Raw genomic sequence first — 23,510 nt, forward strand, 5'->3', positions numbered from 1 at the left:
AGACCACCAGAAACCAGGACCACAAGGGACTGATCAGGAGCCAATGTAGATCAGGAGAATCCTCTGACAGGCAGGGGGCAGAAAAGACTAGGACTGGCACGAGGCCAAAAGACAAAAAGCAACTTAGACAAAGACAGACCATCAAGATCAACCAGAGACAGCCTGAGCCCACAAGCACTCAAGACAATGTGGCAAATATAAACCGCAACAATGAAGTAAAGGAAGAAGTGTGATCAATAACAAACAATCATAACAAAGGCTTCACACTCGAGAGCACATTTATTAATACTGCGGGTGCTCACTAAGAGCTCAACAATACACTAATAGGCATTACATTACATTACAGCAATCCTACAGCTGAAATCTAAAACAAATCTAAAAACAAAACAACGGGTCAGGAAACACAATGAAAAATCAAATTAGCCTATAAAATAATTAGTTCTGGTCCTTGATTCTGATTGGTTGTGCCTAAGTCGTTGTAAATCTCCCAACAATATACAGCTGATATATTTCATTAATATCAGGAAATTTTATTTGCTGTGTTTTATTTTATAAAACGTGGCTATGCACAGTATATGGAATAACCGTTTTATAAAAGCGATAAGCCTTGGTTTACAGTGAATTTATAACTCTGCTTCGTGCCGAGTCTAGCAAGGCCCTTAGCTGTTATAAAATCACTGTAAACCATGGCTTCTTGACCTTACTGCTTTAATTAGTCAACACAACACCAACTCTGAACACTAAATGACAATACAGGTACAATGACAGTGTAATACTTTGATAATTACTGTATTTTTGTTTGAAAATAATGTACAACAGCAGTCTGTTAACTGATAAATATATATGTAGAGTTTACTTCAGAGATGTAGCTGAGCATCATCAGCGACAGGAAGCATATAAAGTTGATATTCAAACCCCAGTTAACTAAAACTAAACTTAAACTAAAACACTTACTAAGACTTGAAACAGCATGACAGGAACATGCAATACTGGAACACACTGGATGAGCAACAAGACGCACCGAATACAATGACCGAGCAACAAGACAATGAAACATGAGGGTATTATAAAGGGAAGACAAACGAAGGATAACGAGCTAGGGCAGGTGTGAAACATAAGACACGGCAGGGAGACAATACAGGAAACGAGAGGGGCGGGGCCAATGACGAGACACAAGAAAACACATGAGAAGTAAAAACAAACAACTCATGGTTTTCTCACATGAAACCTAAGGGCTCTGCCCCGATCCCGCCACACGACTAGAATTTCATAAACACCAACAGCAAAGAGGAAAAGTTAGATGACTGGAGAAAAGGAATAAGGGTGACAGCTCAGACCACCAGAAACCAGGACCACAAGGGACTGATCAGGAGCCAATGTAGATCAGGAGAATCCTCTGACAGGCAGGGGGCAGAAAAGACTAGGACTCACATAAAACCTAAGGGCTCTGCCCCGATCCCGCCACACGACTAGAATTTCATAAACAAGACGGTGGGACCGTGACAGAGCCCCCCCTTAATGAACACCTCCAGGTGTTCACCAAGGGGTTGACTAACAAGACCTGACAGACTGGACCAAAGACAAAAACCAGACAAACATGGTGAACAAGACAAGGGGCAGACAAGACAACAAGACTAAGGGATTGGGGTGACTTAATAAAAGTAACAAACATGGGAGGGAGGGTGGGGCAAAACAAGGGTTCAAAGGGGGCAAACCAAAAAGATTGGGGAAAAAGTCTTAGTCCCCGGCTGCGCTCGAGGGCGCGGAGTCCTGGGGGACTTAGGACAAGTCCAGGGGGGAGCAGTCTTTGACCCTGGGAGTTTCCCAGGGGCCGGCTTGGCTGCCGGACTGGGGACCGGCTGGAAGGCCGGCTGGACAGGGCTTGACGCCGGCTGGAAGGCCGGACTGGACACCGGATGCACCGGACTGGATACCGGCTGCACCGGACTGGACACCGGCTGCACCGGACTGGATACCGGCTGCACCGGACTGGACACAGGACTGGACACAGGACCGAACGCCGGCTGGATCACCGGACCGGACGCCGGCTGCATTGGACTGGACGCAGGACTGGACATCGGGCTGGACACCGGACTGGATGCCGGCTGCACCGGACTGGACGCCGGCTGGATCACCGGACTGGACGCCGGCTGGACCACCGGACTGGAAACCGGCTGCACCGGTGTGGACGCTCCTCCTCGACACTTCTCTCTCCTTCTCCGCACCACTGGGTCCGTAGCCAACTTAGGCGGAACCATGGGGACCGGAGGGAGTTCTGCGTCGGTGGAGACCGCAGACGTCATCCCCGGGTCACACCTCACCCACTCACCACAGGCGCCGCCAGGAGAACCGGGGACCGTGGAGCTCAAGTCGAAGGGTACTGAGTCCCCCCGGGCAGCGGCAGCCAGGACGAGGCCCTCCGGAGTGGTCGACTGTGGGGTGAGGGCTCCGAGTGGAACCTCACCCTCGGGACCGTCCCGGTTGGCCATGAACCCGACCATGTCCGCGAACCCAAGGGGAGCCAGCAGCCTCTTCTCCGACGGGGCGAGGCGCTGAGTGAGGCAGCAGTTGAAGATCGCCTTCAACTCCGCCTCGCCAAACTCAGACGACCTCGCCACTGTCGAGAATGCCCCGGCGAACTCCCGGTTCCCGTAACTCCCCTGACAGAACCCCAGCAGCAAGTGGGCTTGGGAGGCCCGCGAGGACGACGCCGTGCCGTCCTTTGGAGCTGCCTGCTGGGTTCTGGCTGGCTCGGTCATTCTGTCACGGACTGGCGTGAAAGAAGAACCCAATTGCAGGCATCAGTGAAGGGGTTAACAAAAACAAGACTTTATTACATAAAACACAAAACAAAACCCATGATGGGGGAAAACTGATAACAGGAAAACAGGATAAACGGGACGAAGACTAACTTGCACTAAACTGAACTAAAACAACACTTGACATAAACTAAACTAAAACACTTACTAAGACTTGAAACAGCACGACAGGAACACGCAATACTGGAACACACTGGACAAGCAACAAGACGCACCGAATACAATGACCGAGCAACAAGACAATGAAACATGAGGGTATTATAAAGGGAAGACAAACGAAGGATAACGAGCTAGGGCAGGTGTGAAACATAAGACACGGCAGGGAGACAATACAGGAAACGAGAGAGGCGTGGCCAATGACGAGACATGAGAAAACCCATGAGAAGTAAAAACAAACAACTCATGGTTTTCTCACATAAAACCTAAGGGCTCTGCCCCGATCCCGCCACACGACTAGAATTTCATAAACAAGACGGTGGGACCGTGACAGAAAGCATTCAGACAGCAGTCGGCTTCAAACAATATGCTTTTGTTCCTATAATTTACACATTCATAAATATCTACATACTGTACCTACATCAACAATGTTTTGATAAATAGCAGTAAGTGAATGATCACGACATAAAGACAGTACTGTACTGTATTTTAACTGTGAGCAGCGTGCAGCTGAAGTGGTTCTACTAGAGGAAATGATTAATAATTTATCGGCTATAACATATCGGCCTAAATTTTATTATCGGTCGATACCGATAACATTAAAACGTCCATTTATTGGCCGATACCGGTATGGCCGATAATTTATTATGCAGCCCTAATAAAAACCAGGAAAAAACTTCAGATAGCCTTTTTTATTTTATAGTCGTGTGTAGGACCTACGCTGTAGCTACACTGTAGGCTGTGCATAGCTCTGCGTAGACTGACGTGTACCTCTCCAAATATGTAACACGACCCTATGCAAACCACAAGCGCTGTGATTGGTCTGTTTGAACCCCTCCCTCAGGTAAAAAAAAACCTCCACGATAGCGTCATGTGTCACGGTTATATTCTGTTTTGTTTTGTTTTTGTCTGCTGTTTCTGATGTCCTTATTAGTTCATTAGTCCCTCACCTGATTCTGTTTACCTGATTATGTTCCCCTGTGTATTTAAGCCTGTCTGTCCCTTTCGTTCATTGTCCGCTATTGTTTTGCTTACCGTGCGTTTCTGGTGCCGTGTGGTTCTGGGGCCCGTTTAGGAGGTTTGGTGAAAACTCTGAGTATATTAACTGAAATGAGGGAAACTCTGGGTTTTCCGTTTCAGAATGTGAGGTATGTCAAGCCCGAGAAAGCGGGGTAACTCAAGCCAATTTCTAAAGGAGAGGTAACTAAAGCCACGTTCACACTGCAAGCCTAAATGCTCAATTCCGATTTTTTGCGCAGATCAGATTTTTTTGTTCGGCTGTTCACACTATTTTTTAAATGTGGCCAATATCAGATTCCAGTGTGAACTCGTGATGGTTCTAAACTGAATCGCATGAGCAAAACAACAATAACACGCAGCAGGCTGTCATAAATAAGCAAGGGTCAAGTCAGCAGGTGTGCTTGACTTCATGCAGTGCTGAGTGGACCGTTCTCACGGCATGATTTGAGAATTCCCGGAGCAGTCCGTATAATGGATCCTGTGGTCATTTGTTGCATCGCATCGTGTGGCTTGCGTGCGGTGTAGACAGTGCAAGGGCTTAGGTTTATAATCTGATGCTTAAAGTTTGGCAACCGAGCTGTAAAGTGCACTTTCCTCAACAGAATGGCCCGTGAAGCTTTAAATCATCGCAGAATTGTGACGCATGTCGATCTACAATGACGCAAAAGTTGCATGAATTGTGGAATTTTGTCATTTCCCTGTGCATTTTTATTAAAACTGTACCGCTTTTCTTTACAGTGAATTAGATATATCAAAATATATCTCATCCATCCTTACATCAATAACATCAGCCACCGTACGTGTATTACATCAGAGCATAATTGTCTATGGACGATGAGAAATGACTTAATAAAGTGTATAATAAAGTGCATGAATAAAGAAATTAATAAATACAGACATACATGAAGCGATAAGGGTAATAAACAAGTCATTTTGATTTGCAGCCATTCCAACTCAAATATGCTCAGAGCAGGGTTTGAACCGGCGATCAGTGTAATTCTGCACGAGAGTCTGACGCCCTACAGGTGTCCTATACACCATGACGTTGCAATTGCGTAACTAGAACATACGAGTGAGAACATACAAATTTTTTAATTATTTCTGTTGTTTCATTTATTTAATGATTAATTTGTTTGTTTATTGGTACATTTATCAATTTATTAATTTAAATTTAAGTCAGTTTCAGGACATCAGAGCGGAAAGTGTGCCTCACTCTCAAGTGCTTTCTGCCGCCTTGTTGCTTTTTTTGGTGCCGTTGCCATGGTGAATGGTAATATCGGAGCTCCATTGATGATGGCTCTTTATAGTCGTGGTGCACGCGCTTAACCCAGGGTAAGCCTACCCAGAGTACATTGAACTAACTCAAATCAGCTGTTCTGAAACCAAAAACTCAAAGTTTATCATTTCTAAGTAAACCAACTCTGAGTTCAAGGTTTAACCTGGAGTTGGTTGAACCTCCTTATTGAAACAGGCCCCAGGTCATTTGGATTTATTATTAAAAACCTGTTTTTAGATACTGCTCTTTGATCGTGCATTTCCTACGTTCTAAACGTGACAGAATAGCGGACCTTAGAAATGGATACCTATCAGGGCTGTGCAAAATTCAGAATTTCAGAATTTAATTCAATTAAATGAATGAATTTGAATTGACTCCACCCTACAGGATGTTGAATTGAATTTGAATTGGAATTACAGGAAGTGGAATTGAATTCATTGCAATTCAGAGAAATTCATTCTTATCACATATCAGTGAGAATGTGATACTTTTAACATACATTTTTCTTCCTAATGGAAGTACAGACACTAACATTAAGCATACATTCCCTTAATGTTGAATAATTAGCAATATCTTTATTTCAAAGTAATCAAATGAAACAATGTTTTGGTAAATGCAATTATCATTTATTAAAGTACAGGGTAACGTTGTTGCATCTAATGGTCAACAGTTCCTCAAATGTTTGGTCAACCATTTTGAAGACTTGGATACAGCAAGGTATTCTGGGAAATGAAGTGCTATCCGATCATTTTCCACAATTTGAAAGTTATTACAATTTTAATGATCTGTTTTATAGGGTATGTTTTTAATGTTAATTTGTGGTACAAAAATAGGCCTATTTACTATAATTAAATATTGTGTACATAAAGTCCATACAATAATATCTGTATGAAATTCATGCTGTAATCATATGTAATATATACTGTAAAGCTTCATTGTTAAATATACCTTAATTATGTGTAATGAATGTCTTAGAATTTTATGGAATTCCAATTCTACTTCCTGCAATTTGAATTTGAATTGCAATTCAGCTTCCTGTTTGCAATCTCAATTCAAATTCTAATTCAAATTCAAGAATTGAATTGGAATTTAGGGGTCTTTCTCAATTAAATTCTGAATTTTGTACAACCCTGATACGTATACCTTCTCTCCAGAGGCCATTCTCATGGACTTGCGGCAAGATGGACGACCTCTGGAGAGCTACGTGGAGGAGTTTATTGAGGTGTGTTACCGAGTTGGAACGATCCCATTCTCAACCGTGTGTTTTTGACTGGTCTGGACGATGATCTGCTCGTCCTCATCATGCTCCCCAACGCAGATGAGTATCCACTGGAGGACTTCATAAATCGAGTCCTCCAAGCGGATGGCTCTGAATTCTGAGTCGGGAGGGCTGATGGGGACTTGAGCGATGGTCGTCCAGCACCAGTCGTTAGCAGTGGGTTCATTCCGCCTCACCCCGGGTTCACGCCTCACTCCTCCACCACCCAGCGGTCACCCAAGCCCGCGCCTCGTCGCTCACCTAATCTTACAATAATAATAAAAATTAATCAACTATTTTCAGCGTGACAAAAATTATGCGGTATTGAAGTGCGCATTCCCAGTGGAGGTAGCTGTATCCCTTCTAGTCAAAACCCCGTCGTACTCCATATTCAGAGGTGGGTAGAGTAGCCAAAATCTTTACTCAAGTAAAAGTACAAGTAACTTGAGAAATTGTTACTCAAGTAAAAGTAAAAGTCACTATTTTAAAATTTACTTGAGTAAAAGTAAAAAAGAATGCAATGAAAAAACTACTCAAGTAGCTAGTTACTTAGTTACTTTGTATCTGATTATATAGGCCTACTACATAAAATTAATATTAACGCCAATATTTTAATATTACATTTTAATCAATATTTTTAATTATCATAAGCAGATATCTTTGCAATATCCTAGAGAGACTAAAGAATAGACAAACACAGAAGAGACAAGCATTTCTGTAAATTTCATCTAGTCCTGATGTCAATGTAGTTTACACAACTTATTTAGAATAATAGACCATGTCAAACTAAAGCATGAACTAAACTCAGAGCATTTCCTAAGATGATCTAGAACATCTGCAGTGCTCTCTTAAATGAAATACACATTTTTGAACAAAGCTCATGTTTTCTCGTGTTGTGTCACGTGTGTGTTGTGAAACGCTCTTACTTGTAAACAAACAGTAAACAGTGAACCACACGCCCATCAACACGTTTTCTTCCTTCTGTTCTTCAAATGTATATTTCTGCAAGCCCACGTCTCTGTGTCTGACAGGTAACGCGCATGTTGCTGTGTCTGACGAACAGGTCGCGCGGGTGCGCGCATATGGCGGGCATTTATCATCGCTGTCAAACAATGTGACACATTTGCAGTTTTGATTGTATAGATAAAGATTAATATCCACTTCATCCAACGCTCTTTGTGTTCTGCGTGTTCTTAAGTTTCGCGATACGAGGAGTGAGTAATCCTGCTTCAGATGATTCAGATCGTGCTGCGAACTGAACAAATCATTTGAACTGATTCATTAGCCTATTCAAATGGTTTTGCCCATTGTTCAATTAATGCTTTCAAAAGAATCGACTCAAAAGAATCGATCACTCGGGAATGCCCGTAAAAGAGACGACAACCTTGAAATAAACAACGCGTTTTAAAAAGCATATTTTAAAATGAAGGAACGAAGGAACGTCACGCAATGTAAGTTATGTAACGAAGTAAAAGTACAGATTTTCTATTAGAAATTTACTCAAGTAAGAGTAAAAGTACACACTTTTAATTTTACTTAAAAAGTACATATTTTCCAAAATGTTACTCAAGTAAATGTAACGAAGTAAATGTAGCGCGTTACTACCCACCTCTGTCCATATTGACGTGATCATGTGAAGTAATTCTTCTTCTGTTCCTTTTCAATGGCGGGTGGCAACTTATGTTTGAGGTGCATATCCGCCACCTACTGTACTGGAGTGTGGGCCAGAGATTAGCCATGTGATGTAATGACAAGCGCAACAATTTAAGTTATGAGATACAGGTTGAATTAACACCGTAACATGTTTTTTTTACAAGTAAACAACACATGAAACAAAGCTTTCAATTTTCTTCAAGTAGAGCACATTCAGAGCTTTTTATTTTCATGTATTTTCATTTTTACCTTGTAGGGCTATATGCTTTTGATTAAAGTAAACAATTAAAAGGAATACACCAGCTTTGTGATTTTGCGATTTTTCTCAGTTTAATTTCGTCAATAACAGGCCCATCCACACTTCCCATTGGGAAGAATGATTATGCCAATGAAATGTTCTTTTTGTAACAGAAAAATGCTTGACTGTAAACTACTGCAAATTATTCTTTTGTCTGTATTCTGCCTATTGGTTGATGTCTTTCACGTAGATATGCTCTAACATGCATTCTATTGTAGTATTAAAAACTCTTGTCTATACTGTCTATACTACTCTGTTCAAGAACTGTTTTCTCCTACTACATAGTAGGTAAGTAGGTGTATTCGGACGCAACATTAGTATACGCACGTCCAAATCTCGCGAGAAATAATCCACCAGCCGGGTATTTCTCACCTGCTGTTTTGTGAATACTGACGATTCGGACATACTATTCGTTCGCCTACTGCTTTTTGCCTACTATATAGTAAGGAAGTATGCCATTTTGGATTCAGCCATTGTGTCTTGTTCTTCCCCTTCTCCCAGAGACTTCTCTCTACCGTATGTGAGATAAGCAGACGTGACGCGCTGGCGCAGAGTAGGTAACGTGTTCACCGCTCAACGAATAGAATTAAATATCATATCGTAAAATATCCCCATCTCTCTACGATGCGCATCGTAACATTTTTGCATTGCGAAATATCTTACTATGAAGTATCGTTACACCCCTACTGCTAATGCTTCTTCTTCTGCTCTTGTTTTGGTTACACAAGCAACATGCACGTGGACACTGACGCCTAGTGGTCATTGCCTGTCGAGGCGGACAACGACGCACAAGTATAAAGGAAAACTGGTGCGTTGTGGCATAGGTCCTACGCACAACCATAACTTGCCCTTAACTGTGTGCACATTCCGCTGTGTTCCCAATCATCAAACTCACGTAATATTTCACACCGGTCTTCACCTAAAGTGACTCTAACTCCAAATAATTCTCAGCTGTTTTTGTAAACTCTGCCATCTTTCTTTTGGCAGTTTTTATTTCATACAAGAGCCACAGGCCACAGAGAGTTTACAAACAAAAGCTAAACAATCATCTCTGGTATAGGCAAGGCAAGGCAAGTTTATTTGTATAGCACATTTCATACACAAGGGCAATTCAAAGTGCTTTACATAAAATGATTGACAAAGAGAAATAAGACGTATCTTTAAAATGCAAATGATTTAAGATCACAAATACAACTTTAGATTTTAAGAAACAATAAAACAGCAATAAAATTGATTAAAAATGTGAGTGTGTATATAAAAAGAATAAGAACAAAAGAAAAATAAATTAGAAATAACATGTGTGTTTTTAATCTGGATTTAAAAGTAGCTACTGTTGGTGAACATCTGATGCCTTCTGGAATCAGATTCCAGCTACGGGTGGCGTAATGGCTAAACATTGACCTGTTTTGAGTGAAACCTTGATTTTTTGGTTCTGGTCAGAGTCCTGGCAGCAGCATTCTGTATGAGCTGCAGTAAGGAGTCCATTACAGTAATCCACCCTGCTGGTGATGAAAGCATGAACTAGTTTCTCTAAATCTGGGTTTGAGACAAAACATCTGATTCTGGCTATGTTTCTGAGATGGTATTACGCTGATTTGCTTATTGCTTTGACATGACTGCTGAAACTAAGGTCAGACTATAAAATGACACCAAGATTTTTTACCTTCCTTTGTGTCTTTAGACCTCTTAAGTCAAGGTACAGTATGTGTTTACCTTGTTAGTTTCATCCTTGTTACCAAATACAATGACCAGTTTTGTTTTCATTTAACTGAAGAAAGTTTTGACACATCCAGCTGTTAATTTCATCAATGCACTGGCAAAGAGAGTCAATAGGCCTGTAGTCATTGGGTGAGAGGGCTAGGTAGATCTGAGTGTCATCTGCATAGCTGTGGTAGGCAATTTGCTACTATTTCATTAAGTGGGAGCATATACAAATTGAAGAGGAGCGGAGCGAGAATTGAGCCCTGTGGAACACCACAACTCATGGGTGTCCAGTCAGACGCATGGTTGCCTATGTTCACATAGTAACCTCTCCCTTTAAGGTATGACCCAAACTATTTAAGTACCAACCCAGAAAGCCCTACCCAGTTTTCCAGCCTATGTAGGAGTATGGTGTGATCTACCGTGTCAAAGGCAGCACTGAGATCTAGTAGTACCAGAACTGATATCTTGCCGGAATCAGAATTCAATCGAATATCATTTATTATCTTTATGAGCACTGTCTCTGTGCTGTGATGCTCACGGAAACCAGACTGATAATTGTCCAGGTAGCCATTTTAGTTTAAGAATTTGGTCAGCTGATTGAAGACAACCTTTACAATGATCTTGCCTATAAAAGGAAGATTTGATATTGGTCTGTAGTTAGACAGTAAGGTTGTCTAGTAAGGTTTTGTCTTTTTTAGTAGAGGTTTGACAACTGCAGTTTTTAGGGACTCTGGGAAAGTTCCTGAAAGCAGTGAGGTATTTATTATTTTTAGGAGATCTGCTTCCAAACAGTTAAACACTCTTTTGAAAAAGGATGTGGGAAGTGTGTCAAGGCTGCAAGTTGACGCTTTAAGATACTGTACCATTTCCTCCAAGGTTTTGTGATCAGTTGTCTGAAATTCAGACAGAGCTACTAATTTCTGATGTTGTTGTACTGAACTCCCTGACTGCCGCATGGAGCTTTGCTGATTTCCATTCTGATATTATTGATCTTCTCAAGGAAAAAAGTTGCAAACTCATTGCATTTGTCATCAGACAGCATTTCCCTGGGAACTTGACTCAAGGGATTTCTTAGTCTCTTTACAATTGCAAAAAGAGTGCGAGTGTTATTTATGTTGCAGTTTATAATGTTAGAGAAAACCTTCTGTCTAGCTTTGCCTAAGTCAACATTGAAGGCATGCAGACTGTCTTTCTAGATGTTATAGTGAACTTCAAGTTTTGTTTTTCGCCACATACGCTCAGCTTTTCTGCATGTTCTTTTCATGCTTTGTACTGCTGGTGTGTTTCTCCAGGGTGCTTTACACCTGCCAGTTATCGCCTCGACCTTTACTGGAGCAATGGCATCGATAGCATTTTTAACTTTTGCATTAAAGCTATCGAAGAGAACATCCATGGACTCTGCAGATATATGCAGATATATTTGGTGACAAAAACAGCATTCATAAATAGCTCACTGGTGTTCTCCTTTATGAATCTTTTTTTTACAGAGACGGGTCTATCTTCAGTGGCAGGACTGATTAATATATCAAAGAAAATACAGAAATGATCAGACAGCGCCACATCTCTAATAATAGTGGATGAAATGTTTAGACCTTTGCTAATGAGCAGATCCAGAGTGTGTCCACGATTGTGTGTGGGACCAGATCGAAAGTGTTTAAAACATTTAAGAGTTCATTTGCAGTGTTGTTTTCTGTCTTGTCTACATGAATATTAAAATCTCCAGCAATAACAAAGCAGTCAAATATAGACTGCTATAAAAATAGCTGATAGCAGTTCTGAAAAGTCATCAACAAAGACTGGGGAGTATTTGGGAGGTCTGTAAATAATTGTAAACAGAATGCGTGGTGCACCTTTTAAAGCAATACTCAAGTATTCAAAGGACAGAGAGTCACCAAGTGACACTTGCTTGCATTGAAAGAGATCTTTAAATAGAGCAGCTATTCCTCCACCTCTCCTAATAGCTCTGCAGACATTTATAAAAGTAAAGTTTGGGGGGGCAGATTCATTGAGGATTGTAGCACTACAACTATAATCTAAACAAGTTTCATTTAGAAACATGAAGTCCAGGTTGTTACTGGTGATGAGGTCATTAACCAAAAAGGATTTTTTTTAGTGAACGGATGTACAAAAGTGCTAATTTAATAGTTACTGTTTTTTTGTTTTTTACCCCTGTCATTCTCAGAGTGACGTCTAATAGGCAGTAGATTAGATAGGTTTGCCATACGACTGGAAAGGGCCTTAGTTTTTCGCTTACAGATATAGGGAAAAGTAAAGGAACACTGGGTTCCCACTTGTTCTGTAAATATTTGAGATTATTGCTGTTATCATAGCGGGGACCCAATTCATATCAGTTACCAGTGCTCTTTGCAGTCTCGTTTAGTCCACCTCCAGCATATGGGGGGTTGGTGTGATCCCTGGCATTGCGGCAGAGGCCGGAGAGCTCTTTCAGAGGGAACGGGTTGGTGAGAAGCTCAGAAGAGATGATGTCGGAGAGAGGGAGAGAGTGTGTAGTGAGAGGGACTGTGAGTCTGGTGTTCCTGAAGACTGAAGTATGTTGTTTTGGCTCTCCCGGTTGTTATCCACAGAAACGTCCTTGGGTGTTGAGTCTTCGTCATCGTCCAACTGATGTGATGTCACTGGGCAGGGTACAGCCCGAGTGGTGTTATCCAAATGTCCATCCGACTGCTGAGGTGGGTCACTGAGGCCAGGTGTATGTGTGCCATTCAGGAGTGGGCTGGCACACTCTGCTAATGGGTGATGGAGGGAGAAGAGGATATTGTCCTTTAGCACTCTTGAACCAAGTTTGTTTGGGTGGAGGCCTTCTGTTGTAAAAAGTTGTCTTTGACTCCAAAAGAGATTAAAGTTGTCAATGAAGTTCAGTTTTTTTACAGCCATGTATTCAGACTGATTAGCCGAGAGAACATATTTGTTCCCCGAACTGGGAGAGGTCCACTGATGAATGACTGAACTTTCAGCTTTCCAAGCGTTTCAAAGAGTTCGTTAAAATCCCTTTTAAGGAGCTCTGACTGCTCTTTTTGAATATCATTTTTCTCCACATGTATGACAATCCGATTTACAGACTTATGTTGTGTCAGGATGTTGGACAGTTCCTTGCTTACATCAGCAATCATTGCTTGAGGGAAATAGTATGTAAGTATTGCCCTGCTACGCAGGTTTCTGATAATAGAGTCCCCCACTATCAGCGTATTGGGCTCGGCTGCTTTCTGAGCAGAGCGCCGTTACCTGTTTGACACAAAGCATCTGCCAGCTGCAGTGTCCACTTTTGATTTTTGCCTGACCACATTTGGGGATTCTTCACCCATATTCATTAGTGCCTCAAATCTATTTTCAAGATGTACAGGGGGTGGTAGAATACCAACATTGTCTAGTCTAGTCTTAGCCATATCTGGGGTAGATGAAGCTAATGCAGCAATTTGTGAAACTCTTTACAGTATGATGTTACGAGCACCTTTAGTTCTTGCGCCCTGTTTCTGCCAACGGCTTGAGTCCTCAGTTACCTTTGTTTGCATCTGTACTGCAGGTTTGTCTGAGCTCACTATAATCTGTTGAGAAGTACTGGGTTCACAGAACTCACCGGCTATATGCTGAGGGGGTCCACAGTGAGGCTCAGCTGTGTGTTCCTGCAGGGACGGCAGTATTTCAAGTAGGGTTGGGAATCGAAAATCAATTCCAATTAGGTATCGGAATCGAAAGGCTAGGAATCGGATCGGAATCGAAAGGAATAGGAATCGGATACTTGAGATTAAAATTCGAATTCCTCTTAGCAATTCCTGTGTGCATATTTTCAGAGAAGTACATGCGTTGCATGATCTGCTGATATCTCAATAGCCCTTATGAAAATTATCGATATTTTTTACTATAGTAAGCATAGTTTAGCTATAGAATTTGCATTAAAGCACAGGAATCACAAATTAACCATAGTTGCATTACAGTAACTGCAGTTTAACCATGATGTAGTTCAACTATGATAATACAAATTGTAATAAATCAGAAAAGGTGTGTTTCTATGTGTAAATATACACAAAACGGTGCTCATAAATATATTTTGCAAACAAGTCAATAAGCAGGCTAAATGACCATACAGGTTGATATCTAAATGTTTTACTTCAACTGTGGAATCGAAACTGGGAATCGATAAGAATCGAAATCTAAATATTAAGCTGTGTGATTTTGTCAGTTGCTTGCTATCTTACTCAGTAAGAATAGTTACTGTGGCAAATGGGGGTTGGAGCCATAAATTATCTAGATCAACACACACACACACACAAGAGTGTTTTTCACATAAAAATGTTATGAATCAATCCACTGCATATGTTTTAAGTATAATCATGAGTTGTGATGTGTTTTAATGAATCATAGGATTAAGAAACAACGCTACATAATTAAAAGTATTAGATGATTAAGTGTTTTCTTTTACTAAAAGAATGTTAAGAATGTTGGTATGTTGTCCGGCCACATGGAACTGTTTCTAGGAGACGCTCCCCAAAAGAAACTGTCTGGAGAACATTCCTCAGGACTGGCGACTTGACCACAGGATATACGTTTTGAAATGTTATTTTACAGGAACTAAGAAAAAGGACTTCACGGTGATTGGTGGAAAGGGAGCAGCACTCCTTAAAAGGGAAAGGAGGAGTCAGAAGACGAGACCGACGTTACATACTGAATAAATATGGGTGTTTTTGGATAATCTGGGTTGTTGGGTTTTTGGTGGAGCTGCACCCAAGTTTGTTACTTTTACATCGATGATTATTAGGAACACCATACTAATACGGTGTTTGACCCCCTTTCGCCTTCAGAACTGCCTTAATTCTACGTGGCATTGATTCAACAAGGTGCTGAAAGCATTCTTTAGAAATGTTGGCCCATATTGATAGGATAGCATCTTGCAGTTGATGGAGATTTGTGGGATGCACATCCAGGGCACGAAGCTCCCGTTCCACCACATCCCAAAGATGTTCTATCGGGTTGAGATCTGGTGACTGTGGGGGCCATTCTAGTACAGTGAACTCATTGTCATGTTCAAGAAACCAATTTGAAATGATTCGAGCTTTGTGACATGGTGCATTATCCTGCTGGAAGTAGCCATTAGAGGATGGGTACATGGTGGTCATAAAGGGATGGACATGGTCAGAAACAATGCTCAGGTAGGCCGTGGCATTTAAACGATGCCCAATTGGCACTAAGGGGCCTAAAGTGTGCCAAGAAAACATCCCCCACACCATTACACCACCACCACCAGCCTGCACAGTGGTAACAAGGCATGATGGATCCATGTTCTCATTCTGTTTACGCCAAATTCTGACTCTACCATTTGAATGTCTCAACAGAAATCGAGACTCATCAGACCAGGCAACATTTTTCCAGTCTTCAACTGTCCAATTTTGGTGAGCTCGTGCAAATTGTAGCCTCTTTTTCCTATTTGTAGTGGAGATGAGTGGTACCCGGTGGGGTCTTCTGCTGTTGTAGCCCATCTGCCTCAAGGTTGTGCGTGTTGTGGCTTCACAAATGCTTTGCTGCATACCTCGGTTGTAACGAGTGGTTATTTCAGTCAAAGTTGCTCTTCTATCAGCTTGAATCAGTCGGCCCATTCTCCTCTGACCTCTAGCATCAACAAGGCATTTTCGCCCACAGGACTGCCGCATACTGGATGTTTTTCCCTTTTCACACCATTCTTTGTAAACCCTAGAAATGGTTGTGCGTGAAAATCCCAGTAACTGAGCAGATTGTGAAATACTCAGACCGGCCCGTCTGGCACCAACAACCATGCCACGCTCAAAATTGCTTAAATCACCTTTCTTTCCCATTCTGACATTCAGTTTGGAGTTCAGGAGATTGTCTTGACCAGGACCACACCCCTAAATGCATTGAAGCAACTGCCATGTGATTGGTTGATTAGATAATTGCATTAATGAGAAATTGAACAGGTGTTCCTAATAATCCTTTAGGTGAGTGTAATTTGGAGAAGTCTCTTCAAATTTTTGAACATGCAGGACTGCCTTTAAAGTCCAACAAATGGTGACCCCGAGACGTGATTTGACGAGACGTGATTTGATGAGAGACGAAGGCATTTTCTGCCAATTTCGTTCGGAACGGATTCAGTTCAACACACAGGTCGACCAAAAATAAAAAGGTAAGCAGAAGCCTGTTTATTCAAAATTCTGCTATTGAATATACCTAAATTGCTGTGTTGAATTTGATGAACATTCCGAGAAGTAAAGTAAATTATAAAAGAAGTTTTGAGAAATCAGATTTAAAAAGACATTACTGTAAGACGTTGCGTCACATAAGGAAATTGTGAGACGTTGCGTCAATCGTAAATTCTGCGGGTTAGAGGCCCTCGATTGAAATAAATCGTAAATTCTGCGGGTTAGAGGCCCTCGATTGAAATAAATCGTAAATTCTGCGGGTTAGAGGCCCTCGATTGAAATAAATCGTAAATTCTGCGGGTTAGAGGCCCTCGATTGAAATAAATCGTAAATTCTGCGGGTTAGAGGCCCTCGATTGAAATAAATCGTAAATTCTGCGGGTTAGAGGCCCTCGATTGAAATAGAATCGTAAATTCTGCCGGGTTAGAGTCCCTCGAGTCGGCGAACTCGTAAAGGAATATTCCAAAATTGTTTGTTGTGTGTTAAATGTTAAGAGTTGAATGTGAATACTGATAAAGGCGATTGAAGAAAAGACGTTGCGTCACAGAGACTCGTTGAGAATTAAGATATGATGCGAGTCTGTTGTTGTTGTGTGGTTTACTGAGTTAGACGATGTGGTCTGGGTGGAGAGTGGTGTTGAATTAAGATATTTATGTCGCTTTTATAAAAATGCCTTAGGAGAATATATTACTGGTGTGCATCTTGAGACAAAACAATGGCACTGATATATTTAAAGACATTTCTAGGCAAGTTATATTCAGTTAAGACAGATCACACATTCATTTTAGTCTGGAACTAGCCTGAAGCCTTTTCTGCGAAACCGGGCCTAAGATTTGGTCTTTTTCTTAACAGATTGCTCCTTATTTCCGTTAGCTAGTCTCACACACAACATACATTATCACAGGAATTTGTGTGTCGTCACTATACATAATATATCCTAGTATTTTTTCACTTACTGTCCTTTCATTCAAAGGTTGTTTATTGCGAACGTGTTTTGGTTCGTGTCATATGTAAACGTATGCCAGTGGTTTTGTCTAAACTGATGTCAGTGTAGTTTTTATTACGGCTGTTTAATGTGCACTGGTTAGTGTACACTTCCCCTTCAGATGCATCTGTCTGCTTTCTCTCCTCGATAGATGACTTTACTCCCCCTCACAGCAGTCGAAAGTCTTTGAATCCTGACTGCTTTGAGAGAACAAGACGCTTGTGTTAGACAGCCAGATAAAATGCATCTGCTTCATTGTTTCCATGGGGGAAAAACCTGAAAGGCTTTAGCTTTTTGAATCAACCCTTTTTAAGGAAAAAGGTACGTTTGTTTGGCTATTTATGAAATAGATATATTTTTTAAGAAATTGCTGTCTGGCACAGCTGTGGTGAATTTACAGCTGTGATTCGCATTCATGAATGTTACAGACTCTACAAGATAACAGTCTACTCACATTTGTAATATAATGATATTGATACTGGCATTTAAAGTGTCTGTTGTTATTTTATAGACTAAAACAAGAATGCTTATGTGAGATGAAAAATGAAGTGTAGCAAGCAACTACACACAAATTTTCTTTTCAAACAAATTACAACAGGAATTCACTGCTTTGCATAAAGGTAAAATAACAACAGGTGTTCTTGTACCTCAAATGTAGATCATTGTGTTAATAAACTCAAAGGTCATAATCTATATGATCAAAATCTATAACTTGAATGCACTGCATAAATGCCAAATGCAATGTAATGTATACATCAGGATTTCTATTACACTCATAGGACTAAACGTGATTATTGAATTTCTCGTCTTCACTTTAAGAAAAATGTGATGGTTGTAACACACGAGCATAAGTAGAACTGTAGTCTCAGCAGTAAAATGTATTAACACATTTTTATAAAGGTTTCCATTGTAAGGGCTACACAGTAAACACATTTTTACCAAATGTAAACATGATTGACAGCACCCTGGAGAGTCTCTGAAGAGAGATCTTTTGTTTTGGGCATGTAACTTCACCCTTTCCAAAAGGTATTTTGGGTATTTTTGGCTGAATGAAATGATATAGATTCAACTCAAAGATGAATGATTTGCTTTGATTCTGGTGTATTGCTACATAAACATTATACAATTAACTAAACTTTTGAGCATAAAAACAGGTTTTCTTAGTCTTTTGTTGTGGTCCTTAATACTCAATGTGTAAATTTATAACAAGATCATCTTATAATTCTATTGTGAATATTGCAGTTTATGGAGAAAATACACAGCAGGACGACTTCAACATTTGACCTGCAATTCCCTAAAAGCCAAGTAACCTTAACACAATTTTGGATTTTAGGCATTTTATTACAATAAAATAATGTAATATTAACTCAATGCAGAATTCTGTTGCCATAACACACTCTTGCTTGTGTGATGTTAGTACAACAATTTAATGCAGAGGTGTTATGTATATAAATAAGTGAGGTAATACCAGGGAGTGTCTCAAAAACAATGAAATGTAAACTTCGCTCTGTATCGTGCCTAATAACATCCATTAAAGGGATAGTTCACCCAAAAATAAACATTCTGTCATCATTTACTCACCCTCAGATTGTTCCTAACCTGTATAAATTTCTTCTGCTAAACACAAAGGAATTGGGAAGAATGTCATTAACCGAACAGATCTCATCCCCCATTGACTCCCATAGTATTATTTTCTCTACTGTGACAGTAAATGGGGGACAGTAAATGTTTGGTCACTAATATTCTACCAAATATCTTCCTTTGTGTTTAGCAGAACAAAGAAATATATACAGGTTCGGAACAACTTGAGGGCGAGTAAATGGTGACAGAAGTTTCATTTTTGGATGAACTATCCTGAACTGAACTGTAGACAAGGAACTAGTGATGTGTTCTTTATTGTTCAGAAATGTTTTGTACATGTGTCACTATGTGTCAAATCAAAGTGCATTTGGATCTCCCTCTTTTCTTCACACAGCTATCACTCCTCTTACAATGCTGGTTTGCTGTGGGCAGTTGTGGCGATGGCTGTGGTGACGCGAAACGACAGTGATGTGGAGGCGCAGTTGATCTACGCTGTCACGCTTCCCTTCTCCTGTGCCATAGTCTTCTTCAACACGCTCCTCATTCTGGGCATCACATGCAGCCGTCAACTTCACAATTCGCAACATTATTTCTTCTTAAGCCTTCTGGTTGCTGACCTGTGCACAGGTGTGGCCCTTCCCTTCATACCCTGGATGGGTCTAAATCGTCCTCTCAGCTTCTCGGCCTGCCTGCTGGTGCACATCTTTCCCAACTTCATCTTCCTGGCCTTCCTCTTTCACTTGGTGCTGGTGCACTACGAGCGATATCAGAGTATTGTTAACCCTCTGCGGCGGGGTCAACTTTGGCTACATCGCCGGTTCTCACTGACTCTGCTTGCCGTGTGGATGCTGCCATTGCTGTTTGCATTGTTGCCTGCTTTTGGCTGGAATAACAGGGCTGTTCATTCATGCTGTCCAGGACTGAACAGCTCGCAACATTTAAACTGTGCAGTGTCGTCTGGAGGTGGTTGCTGTTCTTACCGCAACATCTTTCCAGATGCTTTCATCTTTTTGGAGGTATACGGTCTACTAGCACCTGCCGTCCTTTCCATTGCCGCCATGACATGTCATGTGCTGTGGATCACAGGAGAACAGCTAAGGGGCATTCGACGTCTGCAGCGTGGTGTAGCGAACAAGCAATGCCGAAGAAGAATGGACATGCGTTATGCTTGCTGCGTGGCAGCCATTTCTTTTGCCTTTCTGACTTGCTGGGTCCCTTATATTGTTTACACCCATATGGGCATGACATTTTTGCTTAGCCAGGGGCAAAGGAAAAGTCGAACTTGCCACATCGTACTGTCCTGTACTGGAGTTGGGGGCATGGCGGTGGTGCCCCTCCTTTTGGGACTTGCCAACAGGGAGTACACAGATCCAGCCAGAAAACTGTTTCGTAAACTGTGGTACCACTGCAGAAATACAAATGTGCAAATGGACACTACCCTGTGGGTCTGTCATAGTTAATGTGATTAAAAACGTACTTCATTCCTAATTTTAAAATGGTAATTACAACCATACGTTTTAAGAAATTGTATGTTGGGTTTTATTGTCATCCTTTCCATAACAATGGCTGTTTGATTTGAAGCCAATTTTCTTGATGCCAATAACAAAATAAGAAGAACCTGTGCTGTGCTGTGATGTGTTGCGTGTGCTTGGTTTACAGCATGCACACAGATATGCATTTTCTCTTTCAAACTCGAATCGATGGTTGTACGAAAAATTAACTTACAATTTGTTAATTTGACAGCCTCTATTTATTAGGGTGTTTTGAGTAAATGGTTAAAAGAAGTAGGCAAGGGATGTGGGATTGGCTGTGGAACATTAAGGTAAACCAACATGGTAGCTGATAATATTTGTCATTGTCCAAGAGGTTCACATTCAGTTTTGATTCACATCTCCCATTCCTGTCAATCTGTTTTTCCCACTTGAGTTGTGTTTTGAAAAACACAAACTTTAAAAATACACCTGGGGCCTCATGTATAAAATGTTGCATAGAAACCATCCTAAATTTGATTTTACGATAATTTCTCGGTTTTTCAAGTGCGTATGTGTGATTCATAGAACGCACGTTCGCACCGAAAACGTGTGTACGCCTCTCTATCAGATGTAAAATCAATAAATCGCAAATGATCGTGAAATTGCACGCAGCTGAACAGTTTCAGATTTCCACCTTTTAATGATTTAATGTCAAGGATATATGAAAGAGCACCTGTCAACGTCCAAATCCTATACAAGCAGCAAGAATGACTTATATTTTCAAAAACCTCCGGCACTCAGGCAAGCAAAAGTGCATAATGTCTGCTCAGACCCTGACGTGGTGCTAAGCACTTTTCCACGTCAAAGTCCGTTTTTATAAATATGAACGTTGCTGTGGATTTTTGCGCACGCTTTACGATCAAATCTGTGCGTACACACGTTTTATAAATGAGGCCCCTGATCTATTTTACTTCTGTGGTTCTAAATTGATAGAGTGACAATTTTGTTTCATAGTAAAAACAGTTTACAACTTATTGGCCATCACAAAAGCAGAGAAATTAAATGTTGGGGAGAGGTTGCAGATTTCTGGAGTGTTGCCCTGTAAAAGAAAGATCAATGTAGTGAATCGAGTTTTCAGATTTGTGCCATTTTCTTTCAGATGCCCTGAGCGTGATTAGCTTATTATATTAACCTCCAGAGATCTAGGCCTGGTTTCATAGATGAGGCTTAAAACTAGTCCCGGACTAAAATCAATGTTTGAGCTGTCTTAACTGACAATAAATTGCCCTGACATATTTTCTTAAAATATACCAGTGCCATTGTTTTGTCTAAAGATGCACATCAGTAATATTTTTTTCAAATACATTTTTATATAAATATCCTTATTTAACTAAGGCATCATTCTTTTGCTTAAGTTAAGCCTTGTTTGTGAAACCTGGCCCCAGAGTCTGACACTGAACTGGTGGGAGGAGAGAAAAAAGACTCAGACCCTTGCCCTGCATTGAACACCCTACACCCATAGCGTCTGTGTGTCAAATTTAATGTAAGATGTACTTTACTGCCCCGAACTGTAAAAATAATAATCTGCCTACTTGAAAAGCATTACCCTAATAACCATAAACAGNGAGAACTCTTAATCCAAGATCATGTGATCACAAACGGAACTCACTTCCTTGAAGTGACCATGAAATGTACCCTTCTCTAACAGACTTCTGAAAGGGTCCTTCGCGAAGGGATTCAGGTGTTCACTTTAGTTTGGAACTCCCCTACAAATGGCGTCCCCTTCGCGAAGGGCCCTTCAAGGGCACATAAATGCCATCTGGAAAATGCCCAGATACAGATCAAGTTCTATCCATTTGTTAAGTCATGACGTAAACAATACCATTTCTGGGTTCAAGCCTTCTCTCGTTTCACATGAGGCAACTCTTGAAACAGCTGTTCTTATGAGCACTGTTTATTCATATCACAGATTTAAGCAAAATGTTCATAAACTCACATGTGCACTACAGTCTCCAGGCTTCAATATTTTGAGAAATTATAGAAAAAATAATCGCTGACTGGTCATCTTGGATTTCGTTATGTAGATAAAGAATTTTACAGCAATGCATGAGTGTATATTAGCATTTTTTATTGTTTGCCTATGCCATCTGGAAGAGCATTTGGACCCGGAAACAATGGTGTGAGACGTCAGACTTAACAAGTGAAGAGTATAGTATATAGCAGTGGTTCCCAACTTTTTTTCCTTAGGCCCCCCCACGTACATATATGACAATCGGAGCCCCCCCAACCCTCATATATGTGTCTGTGTGTGTGTAAACACACATAATTGCTACTCAAACACACATATATAGATAGTAAATATAAATAAATTAAATGGAATAATTGAATAATAGATTAAATTAAATTAAATGGTTAAATATGAGTAATATAAAATATTTTAATGACATTTTTACTTGAATTCTCGACCTGAAAAATAACCTGAAAATGTATTTGTTTCCGTCTATTTTCAGGTTATTGTATGAACATACAGAGTATACTGAACGTTATGAAAGAACTGTTAAACATTAACATTGCTGTACTTGCATAAAGAGATGTAGGCTACTGTCAATTACAAGGTGTCTTTTCATTTTGCTTGGTTTCATGCTGTCGTTTACCAATTTTTCACCACAGAACACACATTCTGGCCGAGACTTGTCTTGTCTAGAGATGCACCGATTGCAATTTCTTTTGCTGATTCCGATTTTATTACAAGTGAAACCTGCCGATTCCGATTTTTGCCGATTCCGATTTTCTATACACAAACTATAATTGACAGTATACTGTATATAAAACCATATTAACTTTTCTTAAATACACATTTTTTTTAATTTTCATTGAATAAATGATTGAACATTACAATTTCCCCAAATTTCCCTAAATGCAGTTCTCCAAGCTGCATTAAATTACAGAATCTTCTCTTTCCCAAACAACTCTTAAATTGAATAACTCTGTGACTGAAAAGAAGTACAAATAATAAAATATAACTTAACATGTCACTTAATTTACCTTTTTCATTTTTGTACTCATCTCACAAAAGTCTAAGATAACAATAAAATACTTCAACTTTATTCTCGTCTGTTTC

The 23,510-nt window shown here is 40.5% G+C and overlaps 1 protein-coding gene across 1 annotated transcript; it reads left to right on the plus strand.

The window, feature by feature from the left end:
• The first annotated feature begins 17,005 nt into the window (after nt 1-17,005).
• Nucleotides 17,006-21,982, plus strand: LOC130550856 (G-protein coupled bile acid receptor 1-like). The gene is made up of 2 exons (XM_057328372.1): nt 17,006-17,657; nt 19,312-21,982. Exon 2 carries the CDS (start codon nt 19,358-19,360, stop codon nt 20,375-20,377), a length of 1,020 nt encoding a protein of 339 aa, XP_057184355.1. The 5' UTR covers nt 17,006-17,657; nt 19,312-19,357; the 3' UTR covers nt 20,378-21,982.
• Nucleotides 21,983-23,510: the final 1,528 nt, after the last annotated feature.

The sequence above is a fragment of the Triplophysa rosa genome, unplaced genomic scaffold (assembly GCF_024868665.1).
Source record: "Triplophysa rosa unplaced genomic scaffold, Trosa_1v2 scaffold450, whole genome shotgun sequence".
Classification (NCBI taxonomy): domain Eukaryota; kingdom Metazoa; phylum Chordata; class Actinopteri; order Cypriniformes; family Nemacheilidae; genus Triplophysa; species Triplophysa rosa.

Bases quoted from the DNA above. Each gene is read 5' to 3' on its own strand.
- LOC130550856 (XM_057328372.1), top strand. From the start codon at position 19,358: ATGGCTGTGGTGACGCGAAACGACAGTGATGTGGAGGCGCAGTTGATC.